General features: G+C 36.9%; 1 protein-coding gene across 1 annotated transcript; it reads left to right on the top strand.

Annotated features, from left to right (window-relative positions):
- Positions 1-7,625: 7,625 nt before the first annotated feature.
- LOC308613570 (mitotic checkpoint protein BUB3-like) lies at positions 7,626-8,968 on the top strand. Its single transcript, XM_081227265.1, has one exon. The coding sequence runs from the start codon at positions 7,650-7,652 to the stop codon at positions 8,628-8,630; it is 981 nt and encodes a 326-aa protein (XP_081083391.1). The 5' UTR covers positions 7,626-7,649; the 3' UTR covers positions 8,631-8,968.
- Positions 8,969-15,959: the final 6,991 nt, after the last annotated feature.

The following is a 15,959-nucleotide window of genomic DNA, read 5'->3' as shown; positions in this document are numbered from 1 at the left end:
CCAAAAAGGTTGGGGACTGCTGATTTAGAGAAATGAGGAGTCCTGTATTATGAAGTATCACTGATGAGTCCCCAGACATTTGATCTTGAAAATTAAAAACCTGTATCCATTAAAGCACAATTAAAAAATTAAAGAGATAAGCCAGAAACTAGAAGAAGATATTTTCAACCATATAACAGGCAAAGATTAGAACTTAGAATATATAAAGAGCTCCTACAAATAAAAAGATAAATATATCTGATTAGTAAATAGACAAAAAAACATGAATAGGAATTTTAGAGAAGAAGTGGATATTGCCATTCAATATGTGAAACATTCATCTTAGCTTTATTAGTAATAATGTAAATGTTAAGACCACAAAGAGAGATCGTTTTATACCACTACACTGGCAAAACTCAAAGGAGTCTAAATAAAACTCTTATATATTGCTGATAGGAGTATTAATTAGTACAACTACTTTGAAAACACTGTAGAATGGTCTTGTGAAGTTAAACATTCATGTACCCTAAGACCCAGCACATGTGCCCCAGGAGATATGCCTGTGAATCTTCATAGCAGTACTGCTCATAAGGGCAAAAAGCTGGAAACAACCCAAAGATCCATCAACAGGAGAGTGGATAAATAAATTGTGGTATAGTAAACATGATGGAATATCTTCAGTGGTAATAATAAATAAGCTATAGCTACAAACAACAACATGGATGAATTCTAGAAATGTAATATAATTCTGGAAACACAATATCAAACAAAAATAGAAACACAGAGAAGACTTCATACAATCTGATATTTGCATAGTAAATCTTAAATATAAGTAAAATTAATGAATATATTTTTAAAGCATAATACATATGTGATAAATGCATTCTAACCAGACAAGGGAAAATAAACACAGATTTCAGGATGATGAGTGCTTCTATAAAAAGATAAGGTAACAGGAGGGGGAAGGGCACATAGCTGCAAGTGATTGGTGATAAAAGCTCATTGGCAACTATATTAGAATCTCACACATTGACTTGGAAGTTAGACTAAATGATATATAAAATATTTTTACAGTGAGCCAAAATGCTCTAAATAGACAAAGTACATCCTTTCATTACAAATTAGTAAACTGGAAACGATGTTAAACAGAAGTTACCTAAATTCCTAAAAAAGTGTCATTTTGAATTGCTCAAAGAATGCAAGAGTGAAACCCGCAAAACACATTTTTCATGAGCCTGCAATATGAGAACAATAGTCAAACTTATCAAATATGACAATGTTAAATGGTAAATTTACAATCTCATATGCTGAAAGGAAATACATTGAACTATTCTTTTAATAAATATTAAAATATGCCCTAAGAATATAAAGAACAAAGCACAATGAATATTAAAGCAAAAAGCAATGAATTAAAAATAGGAAGAAATACAATGTATTAGTGCAAAAGCTAGCTCTTTGAGAAAAAAAAAAAAAAGATTTCCTGGGAAATTCAACAACAGAAAACCTGAAAGAAACATTCAGATGATTAGCAAAAGAAAAGAGTTAGAGCAACTGAAATGAAATGAACATAAGACATGACCCGGATTCCTTCTGCTTCACACTGCCCTTACACGCTTTTCTCGCTCTTGGTAAACAAGTAGGAAGGATACAGAGGAGGGGGGTGCTGCTCTGGTCTTTTTTCATCTTCTCATTGATTCGATTATACAATAATGTAGCTAAGGGCACCGTGTTCTTTATATATTCATTAGAATACTGGGAGGTATTTATGAATTTTTAAAGACAGAGTTCTGAGTCAGTTCTTGGTTATTGACAGTCCCCTTTGCCCAGAGCACTGGGTCAGGCACAGTTCAGGAGCAAAGGAGGGAGGGAGGCCACAGCACCTACCCGTCAAGGAGCAGACTAGCCTGGGACTCTGCTGGCAAGGGTATTCCCTGCCTAACCTGGCCTCTGGCAGATTGATTCTCCCAATAGGAGAAGAAGGAAGAACAAGGCAAGGAGAAATAAAGGTTCCTGATAGCCAATGACCCTGCCCAGCTTGGAACTTTTAAGAAGGCCAGCATCCCTCCCCTCTTTTCCCACTTCCCAAACTGGGTGGCAGGTATGAAAATCTGCAGTGAGGGTTTCAAAAATCAGAGTAATCTTATGATAATCATAACAGATAGTTGGAAAAAAAAAGATACTTTTAAAGAAAAAGAACACAAAAGGCAAGTTATAATGAATATATGTATATAAGTAAATAAAGGCTATAGAAAAAAATGCCAGTTTAACAATAATTATCTCTGAGTGACTGTAATTTTCTTCTTTTCTATATTTTCTAAATACTGTACCATAGAAATTTATGAAGTTATATCTGGGAAAATTATTTTCACACTATTTAATGTTCTCAGCAATTTTTCATTTACGTAAAATGATTTTCTTTTTAGCCTCACCTTCCTGGGGGCCTGCTCTTTCATTTGCTGTGTGAATATATAACCAAAATTCTGTAACTTCTGGCCTCCAATTAAAGAAAGGATTTGGTCTAAGGGAAATAGGCTCAGCTGGGAGTGGTGGTCAGTGAAATGAGTCGGGGGCAGTGAGTGAGGAATAATGGCACTGCTTACAGTTGTGTTCTTGTGAGCAGAGTGAAGAGAATGTTGGGGCAATTATCCAGTGAATAATAATAATTATAATCCTTATATCCAATATAAGGATGGGATCCTCAGAGTCAAAGATTGAACAACTGAGGACTTCGCTCTTGTTGCTATTTTTTAATGAAGTGATTCACAAATTTACCTCCACTTTAGAATCCCCTGGCATCTCTCAAATCTCCTGCTGTCCAGAACACATCACAAATCAATTAAATCTACATCTCTGGGGCTGGAAACCAGGCTTCTGGATGTCTTTAAATTTCCTAGTGATTCTAATATGGATCCAAGTTTGAGAACCATCCAGGTTTTCTTTGCATGGAATAGAGAGATAATGAAACAGTAATCCCTCTTGATTTGCACTGTTTAACCGGGTTCAAGCAGTTTAAGGAGTTGCTATAAGAGCAACATCACATTTTGACCTCTTTGCAGGATCCGTTTCTAAGGAGTTGGACCATCCCACAGGCAGACTTCACTACGTGTGTATAAAAAGATCATGTGATATGTTAGAAAAAGTGCAAGATCTGAAGGCAAACAGACCAGAGCTTCACTTCATTACCTGGGTCAGACCCCTGATGTGCCCCAGCTCTTACTGCAGCCAGGAGTGTCCAGGCCCACAGAGTCCTGGACAGTCCACAGCACCTGCAACATGAGAGTACCTGGCCTGCCTCCGGCTGGGCTACTCACCTCTTCCTGAGCCCAATTAGTGTAGATCACTGGGGACTGAGAGCTCTGGAAAGGTGCCTTCTCCTTTCTTCCCAGGCTGGTGTTTTGAGACCTTCTTAAGGCTCCTCAGAAGGTCTTGTAAGCCTTCCATGGTAGACACCTCCACGTGCTTCCTTGTTTTTCTTCTTTCTTTCTTTCTTTCTTTCTTTCTTTCTTTCTTTCTTTCTTTCTTTCTTTCTTTCTTTCTTTTCTTTCTGCCTCATACCCTGGCCTTAGATCATCATCCTGGAGATTATATCTCCAGATACGCTATCTACATAAAACAGGTCACTCATCTCAGGCTTTTGTTTCAGGGGAACCCAAGTTTGAACACACTCCCAGTATTTCATGTACAGAGTTAAACATTTGGAAGATAAATATAATAATATCTTTTCTGCATAGGCTGCTGTAAGAATTAAATGAAAAAATAAAAATTATAAATGACATATAATGACTAGCTCCATGTACTAGGCATATCTACTCCATAAAGAAGGTGTTTTTCACCAGTTCCAAGCACAGAAACTGAGGTATAGAGAGGTTCCCTAACTATTCTGGGACTTAAATTCACCACTGTTCAACTCCAGAACTGAGGCTCATACCTTACCAGAATGTTTTCTTCCCTTCATTTACTACCTTCCCGTGAACTTGCAATCTCCCAAATAAAAGACAAAAAAAAAAAAAATCAAAAACCAAAAAATACAGTTGCTTCTCATCTCAAGAGAAAAACTTCTTAATTGGCCAGAACTAGTTTGAGATAAAAGCTGTCCTTGTGTGGCCATGGCATGTCCCTACTTCCTCTTTCCATTTCTCTGTGCCTCAGACTGGGAGTGGATGCTACAACCCAGACTCATGGTGTAAGGGATACAGAAGCACCTTCCACAGTCAGCTCTCAGTCCAGTTTATGCTCAATGAGCTATGCTATGTAGAGTCATAAAAAGGCAGAGGATTCAAGCTCACCCCCACTATATACAGCTGTAGGAATGAAAATTACATTTTAAAAATTCCAGAAAAATTCTTAGTCATTTCAGTCTTTTCAAAAAGCTAAGTTTTTTTTAATGTCATCTATCTTATCATTGTCTGATTTGTTAATACCTTTGCATCAGTTAAAAAAAAAAAGAAAGGCAACTTTGTTGTCATTGGAAGACATAGAACTTAAGCATTCTTCTAATACCAGCTGTATGCCTGTGTGAAACTTATTTTGTCTTAAAAATTAAAAAAGGGCCTCCCTGGTGGCGCGGTGGTTGAGAGTCCGCCTGCCGATGCAGGGGATACGGGTTCGTGCCCCGGTCTGGGAGGATCCCATATGCCGCGGAGCGGCTGGGCTGGTGAGCCATGGCCGCTGGGCCTGCGCATCCGGAGCCTGTGCTCCGCAACGGGAGAGGCCACAACAGTGAGAGGCCCGCATACCGCAAAAAGAAAAAAAAAAAAAAAAAAAAAAAAAAAAAAAAAAAATTAAAAAAGAAAGGGTTCTACTGACGTCTATGTTATGGCATGGAAAAGGTTTAAGAAAAGAGTTCTTGTGGTAGAAATACCACACATGAAGCAGTACTTGCTTTAAAGGGAGAAGAACTCTTAATATCTACACAGAAATGAGGGCAAGATTTGACTACCTGTGATGTGCAAAGCTCTGAGAAGAGGATGGAGAGGACAACCATACATCTTGGTTTGCCTGGGATACTTGGTTTACCTAGCTCAGAACCAGTTTACTCTTCTTGTCCTAGTATCCAAAGCACTTGTCCCTGATGAGTATTTTTAAAGTATTATTTTCTCATTTTTAAAATATTATTATTAATCATGGCACTGCAGTCTTGTCTAGGGCTGTGTGAGATGCATGTATGGTAAATGTATCAATAGTTCTTGCTCTAAGGCTTAGTCAAATCTTAAAAACAACCAGTGATAGCTCTCTCCTGACAAAACATAACTACCACATCTTTTTCAGGGACAGTATACAAGAAGCTCCCTGTTAAAAAGTTCACTGGGCATGGGCAGCTGGGACATCTCATGCCTTGAAACCTCAAGTTCTGGAAGGAGTGGAACTGAACAGGACCCTGCAGGGCCTTCCCAGGGACACATCTCCCACTCTGCTCATGCCCTGTGTCCCCTGCATCTTGTTTGTAGAAAAGCTTTAGCTTACCTAAGTTCCAAAGAACCAATTTAATCAGTAAAGTGAGAAAATGCAGAAGCAAAGGAAAATAGTCAAGCAAGACAAAATAATAAGTTTAGCCATAAAACAAAGTAAAAGACCTTTAGTTCTTCCTTAAGGGCTTCTAGATAATATCCTGAGCCACATCCTTGAATTGTTTAGTATTTGCAGATATTAAAACCTCCATCAGGTGGAAGACTTTAACTACCTGCTGACCACCAGCATGCAGACCTCAGACCGGATAGAACCAGAAGGTTGACGATTGAGATTATCAAAATATCACCCTGTTCCCTCGCCATCAAACAATCAGAGAATTGTGCATGAGCTGATCGGGTACCCTGTGACCCTTTCCCTCACACTCTCTTTAAAAATTCTTCCTTGAAAGCCATCCAGGAGTCTTTTGAGCATGAGCTACCTGTTCTCCTTGCTTTGCCCTGCAGTAAACACTGTACTTTTCCTTCACCATAACCTGGTGTCAGTAGATTGGCTTTACTCTGTGCTGGGTGATCAAAACCATGTTCGGTTTCATAACGGGAGAAGCATCCAATGTCACTTGAATATGTATGATGGCCTAAGAATCCTGGTTGGTGTGCTCTATGGGAAACTTAGGAAATTATAGATTAGTTACATATGAAATCTGAGTGAGAAAGAGAGGTTAAGCAATACTGCCATAAAGTGTATAGAGAGAGTAGTATGAACCCTCTTGCAATTGTGGTTTTATCATTTATAACATGGTGTAAATTTACAACTATTCCTTTATTCTATTATTGATATTATCTCCTTTGGGGGCAATAAACCTGTTCAGTACCAATGACTTCAAAAACAGGAAGCGTATATTGAATAAAAAAATCAGGCTCAAGGTCTAAATTTCCACTGGAAATCTGCTGATGCATTGATGAATGACTAATTTGACAAAATGTCAACATTTGTCATCTGCCATGAAGGCCCTGAGGATATCACTGATCACATGAAAACCAGAAGACACAAATATGCTGACAAAGCATCAACATTCAACCTCAACAGTTTGTAGTGATGTTAAAACTGTGCCAAAAAATGACCATTTAATAAATGCAACTACAGAAGATAGGTTTATAGATTGTTTTGTGGCACATGACTTCCACTTGAATCATGTAACTGCTCTCCACTGAACTTGCTCATTTTTTTTATTGCAAGTTGTGTAACCAAGACTCTTGTGCACATACAAGAAGTCAAGAGAGAACTGCTAATGTGTCAGCACTGTTAGAAAATGAAGAAAACTGCAAGGGATGAAAAGACTCCAGTTTTATATCACTGTCATCAGATGTTTTAAGTAGAATTTAGTTAATTTCAATATTGGTTTATTTTCATCCAATTTATTGAATCAAAGTAAAGCCACTGAAACATATTCTATCAGAGATGAAATATCTGACATTATTATGCATGTTACAGTCAATTCAGTCAAAAAGTTCAACATAGATAAAGTTTTTATTGATTTTGGGGTAACAAAACCAATTTAAATTTGGCATAGTGTAGTGGTGAAAGTGATCTTTTACTAATTTAATAAATCTATGGTGCAGAAATATTTTTATCAAATTGGTTATGGTGCATGCATAGTTCATAATTCATCAAAACAGACTGCTGTAGTGTGCCAAAAAATAGAAGTAGCTGTTGTTATAATTGACAATTATTTTTAAAATTGAGATGTAATTGACATATAATGTTATATCAGTTTCAAGGGTATTACATAATAATTCAATAATTTACACACTATGAAATAATCATTAAATAAGTTTAGTTACCAACCAAGAATTGACAAATATTTTCGTGTGTACAGAAAGCAACTAAACTACAATTTTGTACATGATACAAAATTGATGTTGAATTTTAAAATAATGACATGGCAGTATATACTTTCTCTCTTTGCTGTCCCCATTACTTGATTTTTTAAATATTTTAGATTTATTGAAATATATTTATAAATAAACATATATGACTGACAAAGGTAGTAAAATTTCAGGAAAAGCTTTGTTTGCATTTCGTTCAATATATTGAAAAAAACATTAATTAGAATATTCAACAAATGGAACACCAAAAGCTTTACTGATAACAACAACAACAACAAAAAACTGTCAAACAGAAAAACACTCAAAATCAAGACTGAAACTGAACAAAACAAATAATGAGGCGTAGCGGCGAAGTTGTTTCTGAGGGAGCCGAAGATGACCGGTTCTAACGAGTTCAAGCTGAACCAGCCACCCGAGGACGGCATCTCCTCGGTGAAGTTCAGTCCGAACACCTCCCAGTTCCTGTTGGTCTCCTCCTGGGACACGTCCGTGCGCCTTTACGATGTGCCGGCCAATTCCATGCGGCTCAAGTACCAGCACACCGGCGCCGTCCTGGACTGCGCTTTCTACGATCCAACACATGCCTGGAGTGGGGGATTAGACCATCAATTGAAAATGCATGATTTGAACACTGATCAAGAAAATCTTGTTGGAACCCATGATGCCCCTATCAGATGTGTTGAATACTGTCCAGAAGTGAATGTGATGGTTACTGGGAGTTGGGATCAGACAGTTAAATTGTGGGATCCCAGAACCCCTTGTAATGCTGGGACCTTCTCTCAGCCTGAAAAGGTATATACCCTCTCAGTGTCCAGAGACCGGCTGATTGTGGGCACCGCAGGCCGCAGAGTGTTGGTGTGGGACTTACGGAACATGGGCTACGTGCAGCAGCGCCGGGAGTCCAGCCTCAAGTACCAGACTCGCTGCATACGAGCATTTCCAAACAAGCAGGGTTATGTATTAAGCTCTATTGAAGGCCGAGTGGCAGTTGAGTACTTGGACCCAAGCCCTGAGGTACAGAAGAAGAAGTATGCCTTCAAGTGTCACAGACTAAAAGAAAATAATATTGAGCAAATTTACCCAGTCAATGCCATTTCGTTTCACAACATCCACAATACCTTTGCCACAGGTGGTTCTGATGGATTTGTAAATATTTGGGATCCATTTAACAAAAAGCGACTGTGCCAGTTCCATCGGTACCCCACCAGCATTGCGTCACTCGCCTTCAGTAACGACGGGACTACACTTGCAATAGCATCATCATATATGTATGAAATGGATGACACGGAACATCCCGAAGATGGTATCTTCATTCGCCAAGTGACAGATGCAGAAACAAAACCCAAGTCCACCTAATCATCTCGTGAAAGTGGTTTCTCTATGGAAAGCTTTGTTTTGCTTCCTACAATTACATGCTTATCCCCTAAGGGATGCGTTATAGTCATTGTGGACGCGTTATTTAGTATGTGGATTTCTCTGTTTTCTGTCTTGCAAAAAACTTGTCTGTGTGCCCTTTCATACTGACTATGTGTAGGATGAGGAGTCTTTGTGTCCTTTTGCAGTAGTCTGAAGAATTGTTTTACCCCCCAGCAAGCCCAGTTGCTGTGTATGAGCAGCTTGAGCTCTTTTTGTAAAATAACCTAAACCTGTTAATTCCATGCTGTCTAATAAATCAGAGATTCAGAACCCTTAAATGTTGGATGTTTTTAAATGTTGGTAATTAATGTAATTTACTTCATAAAAAGGCTTCTGTAAAGCAAAACTCCCTTCATCAAGGGCCTGGTGGGGATGACATTGTACCTTTAGGTCCACACTGCCTCATTTAATTATGTCTATTCTGATGTACTTTGGGGATTCAGTCTTGAATAAAGTGATCTGTTGGAAAAAAAAAAATAATAATGAGAGTTGAAATTGTACATGATTTAATTTTGAAACCTATGTTCTTTGGAATATCTTGATTTTGAGAAAAAATTTTCAGTAATGTTCTTATATTAAATTGGATACATTTTTATTCTGTACTGGAATGGAACAAATGTGAAAAGGTCTACCATTTGTAATACCTAAATTTGGTGAAATTATATTTAAAAGACTCATAAATGGAGACAATTTATTTGATGAGTTTCATCTTTGAAAAATAGTTGCCTTAAAACTGAGAATGGAAGCAACATGAAAGTATCTATAAAAATATCTTAGCCTAACCATTTACATACTTTCAGGTTAGAAATGAAATTTTTCTTCATTTAATAGAATATACTCTTAACTTATCAGGTACATCTGCATCTGTAAGAAAAGTATCTTCTTAATAAAAAATGGCATGTTCTATATAGTAACAATAATAGAATGTGTCAACAATTAAAATTATTAGCATAAAGTTCAGCTCTGTAGAAGATCATAGGCAACTTTATGAAAAAGTTAAAAATAATAAAACCATGTATATAGCACACATTATTCTAAAGAGCACCAATGACATGGTACTAGAGACAGCTAAAAAACAGATTAAAATATCAAATATTTAACAAGTATAATTATTCTGCTTGCTATTTTTTAATGTTTAGATAATCAAAATAATACATGTTAAAATGTACCTAGCTTGATGTTATTTTTATTTTTCAGACAGAGTTTCCGTTTTCAAAATAGTTTTTGAATAAAACTATTTTATAGATCCACCAATGTGGTGAAGCCAATAAATAATTATTAAAATATATAATTATAATTGTTTTTATTTCCCTTTCACTCAAAGCTCTCATTCAAGGACATAGGTTAATTATATGGTCACCCTTCAGGAACCTCAGAGTGTAGCTCAGTGGGGGCTGAACATGTATGCTGAAGTAATTGAAATAACCACATGAGGCAACATGGGAAAGGTAGAACAGACTCAGTGATTAGTTGTTAAGAGAGTGACTCAGATAGTGATGCTTGAAGCTCACAGGACAGTGAGGTCACTGCTGCCTGGAGTGGATTTGAAAGTTTTTATAGAGATGTTTACCTTGGGTTAGGCTCTGGAAGTGAAAAGGATCTGGTGAGACTCAGGAAAACAAGGCACAGTTTGGAAGAGAACTTCCTGGATGACCACAGTGCAAATAGCAGACAGTCAGGACTCAGTGAGATGCTGTTACTGGCTTTCCTAGAACCTATCACTCTCGGGATCCAATAAGGAACAATTGTTTCAGGAAAGAGCCAAACTCCTTCTGCTACTCTTTGCTTCCAGCTTGGCCTTTCACAGTGCCCTCAGGCTCTTCTTATTTCTCTATGAGTAAGAGAACATTTCTTCACTATGGCTTTTCTTGAAAGAGTCATTCAATTTGGAGGCCTGAATATATAGTGATGATGATGGTAGTGATAATGCTATTCTATGACCAAAATCTCCTTGAGTGTTTGCTTTAGCCATTAAAAATGAAGAGTCGTAATGTTACAGTTTCCCAAGGCCAGGGTGAAGCCCCAGGTCCTCCAGGAAACCTGGCTCCTGTCAGGATCAGTACCAAGAGTATGTTTTTTTTTTTTTTTCATTTGAAAATAACTTTATTCTTTTGGCAAAATAATATTTATTGTACAAATGAAAATGATAAAAATGGTAACCATTATTAGCACTTTGGTGAATATCCTTTCAAACATTTCTCTAAGCATATATATGCATGTGTGTATGTTTATTATATAAGTCGGATCATACTACGCATTTTGTTTTGTAGTTTTCCTTTTCACCTAACAATATTAAATGGATGGTTTTCCATGTCAATAAAAATGGTTGCACATCATTGTAGGATCTACATTTTGTGCATGCACCATGTTTGACTAAACGTTCTATGGGAGAGCATCCATTTTCTCTTATGAATAATGCTGTACTGAATATCTTGTGCAATCCTATCCAGCTTGTATGATTACATCTTAATTTGAAATATTATGGTAGGGTAGCAGGGTCAAGACATATATGTACATGATATTGGATATATGTGGTCAAACTGCCCTCTGGAAAGATGGTCCTATTTATGTGTATGTGACATATACCTCAAGCAAAAGCACATGTTTTCACACATACAAATTAAACACTGAATTTTAATAATGTTTTAAATCTTTTCTATATTATTAACAAAAATAATATTCCATTGTCTGTATATCAGTGAGGTTGATCACTACTGCACATTTACTAGCTATTTGTATTTCTTCATTCACAGATCACCTCCTTACCCATCTTCCTCTTGGACTCCTCTCCTGTTTTTATAGGTATTTATTATATATGCCTCCAATTCTGTGGCTTGTATTTCAGTTTTGCTGTAGAGAAGTTTTTGACTTGTTTGGTTTTAACTTGAAGTAGACAAATATATCAGCTGTTTCCTTTTGTGCTTTCCAATCTTTATTACATGCTTAGAAAGCCCTTGTCAACCACATAAATAAACTTGCATCTTTTGCTTTTGCTGCTCATCAAATGCTGCCTTAAATTATTTGTTATTCCCTCTTTACATTTTACCCATGTTCCCAAGTAGATCATTGGTCAAGGAGTAGAAATTATCTTATTTGCTTCCCATAGAAGAAGATCCTAGCTTAGCACCTTGTATATGGGAGTAATTCAGTAATTATGATTGATGAACCCCCTCATATCAAAAATATATTTATAACTAACATCTGGTGTTGTTGAGAATATGGCAAAAAAGGTATTTTTATCTTCTTTTGGTTGGGCTTTAAATTCTTATAATCATTTTGGAGGACAACTGGTAATATATACCAAAACCCTTTAAGATATAACTTTACCCCTCAGAATTCATTCCTAATCAGAGATACATATAAAAATAAATATACTAGGGGAATATACTTCCTCACAGATTTATTTATGGCAACAAAAATTTAAAAATATCCTAGAGGTATTGCATAATGCATGACATATTTATAGATTATTATGCTGTAAAATAATATGGTTAAAGAAAATTACTTTTAAATGCTCTTGATGTAATGCTAAATTAAAATTAAAGAAACAGAAATTTTATTTCATCATAAAAGTATTATATGCCCATAGTAGGGAAAGTTCATATGGTATAGAAGGGAATCATTTGGAAATTAAACTTCTTTCACCCTTTTCTCCCAACTCACTCCCCAGAAATAACAACAATTAATAGTTTCTGTACTTTATTTGGTAAATGCCTCTACATTTTAAATAATGCAAGTATATGCATCTCAGTTTCCTGATTTTTTCTGAAACCTTAGGGATCTGGAGCATTTTCACTACTTCCCAGTTCCTCTCCACTTCTCTTACTTTTTGAAGGTCAGAAACATCACAAGAATGTGTCTAGAGGTGTGTCTTTTTTTTTAATTTCATCTGATTCTCCCTGGAGTGGGGATGATGGTGACTCATTTAAATCTAAAGACTGATGTATGTCTTCTGCTCTGAGCTATTTTATTCTAATATTTCTTCATTGTTTATCTTTTGTTCTGGAACTTTTACTATATAGCTATGGGAGAAGATGGGTAGAGCTTCTATTTTATATTCTTACTAACATTTTTTATTTCTTTTCATTTTACTCCTGACAATGGGAAATTTATTTATTATCTTCCAGATCCCCAAAACAGTTTTTAGTTGTCTGTATTTTTATACAATCTATTCATTGAATTTGGGAGGATCATATGTTCCAAGAATTCTTGTTATTCTTTGGCTTTAACCTCACCTTCTAGTTTAGTTGTAGCAGTGCCTAAGCTGAGAAGGTGGTCTCAGGGATGAAGAGAAGGAGAGTGAAATGGAAAATCTAGAGGGATATTCAACAAGACTGCAAGTGTCTGGATCTGGGACTTGAGGAAGAGGAACACTCTCTAGTTTCTTGTCCAAGCTCAGGAAGAGTTCTGGCTTTTCAAATGTGTAAAGGGCTGAAGCTTATTAGCTTTGAATTCTTAAGTGAGTGGCTCAGAGCCTGCTGATCTGAGGAATGAAATAAAAGGCAACATTTGATGAACACTTTAAAAAAGTACAGGGAAGGATGATACACAAAGAAGAGGAATTTACTTCCTTGAAGTGGCAGTGTTTTAGTAGGTTGAGTATCTTTTTGGGATAAGGAAGTGACATTTTAGGTTGAGAGAGGAAACATATGCAGATAGAAAAACAAGAGAAACATTTATAGGCAATGATGATGATGGCGATAATGATGATAACTACTCTAATTTACCAAACATCTCCCTTGTGCCCAAGGAGTGGGGTCCAAATATTTACCATGTGTCCACGCACCAGGGGTAAGTAGATATCTACACTGGACTTTAGTCTCATATGGTTCTTGGTGGCTATTATTTTCCCCATCATTTATAAACGTAATAAAACCAAGGGTTCAAAAGCAAACACAGCAACAGGTAAGAAAGCTGATCTCCCTAATGCCAATATCTCTTGCTCTTGGATGCTACCTGTACTTCCTCAAGTTATCCAGCTTGACTAGAATAAGCACAGCATGCTTGTAAACAGGGAAAGAATAGTAAATTATTTTGTAGGCCATGTTCAGAAATAGAGATTTTATTTATCAGGCAATAGACAGTCATTGAAAGTTCCTGAGCAGAGAAATGTTATGAACATGGATAATCTGCCTATGCGATGCTAGTGGATTGGTTTTGGTGTAATGGAAAACAAAAAGGCTAATTAGGATTTCTTGCAGAGTTGATGGAGAAATCATGAGGCTTGAGACTGGAATTATATAGCAGGAATAGAGATAAGGGAATTTTATGTAAAGGCTTGACTGTGTGGGGTGTAGCAGAGAAGTAAAATCACCTAGAGTTGGGGACAAGCTTGGGGAATCTTGGAGGGGTCACTGGCTTGAACACTCTTGTGTTGACTGTCTGTTGATGACTAGAATGTCCACTTTGCCCACCTCAGTAGATATAGTTAATGTGCAATTTTCTATTCCATAGCAAGTGAAACAAATAAAAAAATTGAAACAGTAAAACAAGAGTCTATACCTCACCAGATTGGGTATAAAGGAACACACGTCAACATAATCAGCTATGATAAACCCATAGCTAACTCAGTGTTGGGAAGTTAAAAGCTTTTCGCCTAAGATCAGGAACAAGAAAAGGATTCCCCCTTCCCACTCTTAATTTAATACAGTTCCGGAAGTCCTAGCTAGAACAATCAGTCAAGACAAAGAGAGAAAAGACATATAAATGTAAAGGAAGAAGTAAAATTGTTCTTATTTGCAGATGATATGATTTTACATATAAAAAATCTCAAAGACCCAAACAAAAAAACTGTTGGAACTAATCAATGAATTCAGTAAACTTGCAGGATATAAAATCAACATAGAGAAATCAGTTACATTTCTGTACACTAACAATGAAACATCTGAAAAAGAAATGAAGAAAACTATTCCATTCACAAGCATCAAAAACAATAACATACCTATGAATAAATTTAACCAAGGAAGTGAAAATTATGTACAAAAAAAAAAGTATTTTTCTTTCGTAACATCTTTATTGGAGTATAACTGTTTTACAATGCTGTGTTAGGTTCTGCTTTTAACAAAGTGAAACAGCTATTCATATACATATATCTCTATATCTCCTCCCTCTTTCATCTCCCTCCCACCCTCCCTATCCCACCCCTCTAGGTCATCAGAAAGCACCAAGCTGATCTCCCTGTGCTAACGTGGCTGCTTCCCACTAGCTATCTATTTTTTTTTTTTTTTTTTTTTTGCGGTATGTGGGCCTCTCATTGTTGTGGTCTCTCCCGTTGCGAAGCACAGGCTCCGGATGCGCAGGCTCAGCAGCCATGGATCACGGGCCCAGCCACTCCGCGGCATGTGGGATCTTCCCGGACTGGGGCACAAACCCGTGTCCCCTGCATCGGCAGGTGGACTCTCAACCACTGCGCCACCAGGGAAGCCCGCTATCTATTTTATATTTAGTAGTATTTATACGTCCATGCCACTCTCTCACTTTGACCCAGCTTACCCTTACTCCTCCCTGTGTCCTCAAGTCCATTCCCTACTTCTCTACGTCTGAATCTTTATTCCTCTCCTGCCTCTAGGTTGATCAAAACCATTTTTTTCAGATTCCATATATATATGTTAGTATACAGTATTTGTTTTCCTCTTTCTGACTTACTTCACTCTGTATGACAGACTCTAGGTCCACCCACAGCACTACAAATAACTTAATTTTGTTTCTTTTTATGGCTCAGTAATATTCCATTGTATATATGTGCCACATCTTTATCCATTCATCTGTTGATGGAGTTTTATACTGTCTGGCCTTACATTTATGTATTTAATCCACTTTGAGTTTATTTTTGTCTTTGGTGTGAGGGAGTGTTCTAATTTCATTCTTTTACATGTAGCTGTCCAGTTTCACAACACCACTTATTGAAGAGGCTGTCTTTTCTCCATTGTATATTCTTTCCTCCTTTATCAAAAATAAGGTGACCATATGTGTGTGGGTTTATCTCTGGACTTTCTATCCTGTTCCATTTATCTATATTTCTGTTTTTGTGCCAGTACCATACTGTCTTGTTTACTGTAGCTTTGTAGTATAGTCTGAAGTCAAGGAGCCTGATTCCTCCAGCTCCGTTTTTCATCTCAAGATTGCCTAGGCTATTTGGAGTCTTTTGTGCTTCACAATTTCAAACTGTGAATTTTTTTATTCTTGTTCTGTGAAAAATGCCATTGGTAGTTTGATAGGGCTTGCAATGAATCTGTAGATTGCTTTGGGTAGTATAGTCATTTTCTCAAT

This window comes from Mesoplodon bidens (genome assembly GCF_964165515.1).
Source record: "Mesoplodon bidens genome assembly, chromosome: 3".
NCBI classification, from domain to species: domain Eukaryota; kingdom Metazoa; phylum Chordata; class Mammalia; order Artiodactyla; family Ziphiidae; genus Mesoplodon; species Mesoplodon bidens.
The sequence above is the reverse complement of the archived record's forward strand: the minus strand, read 5'-3'. Positions and strand labels throughout refer to the sequence as shown.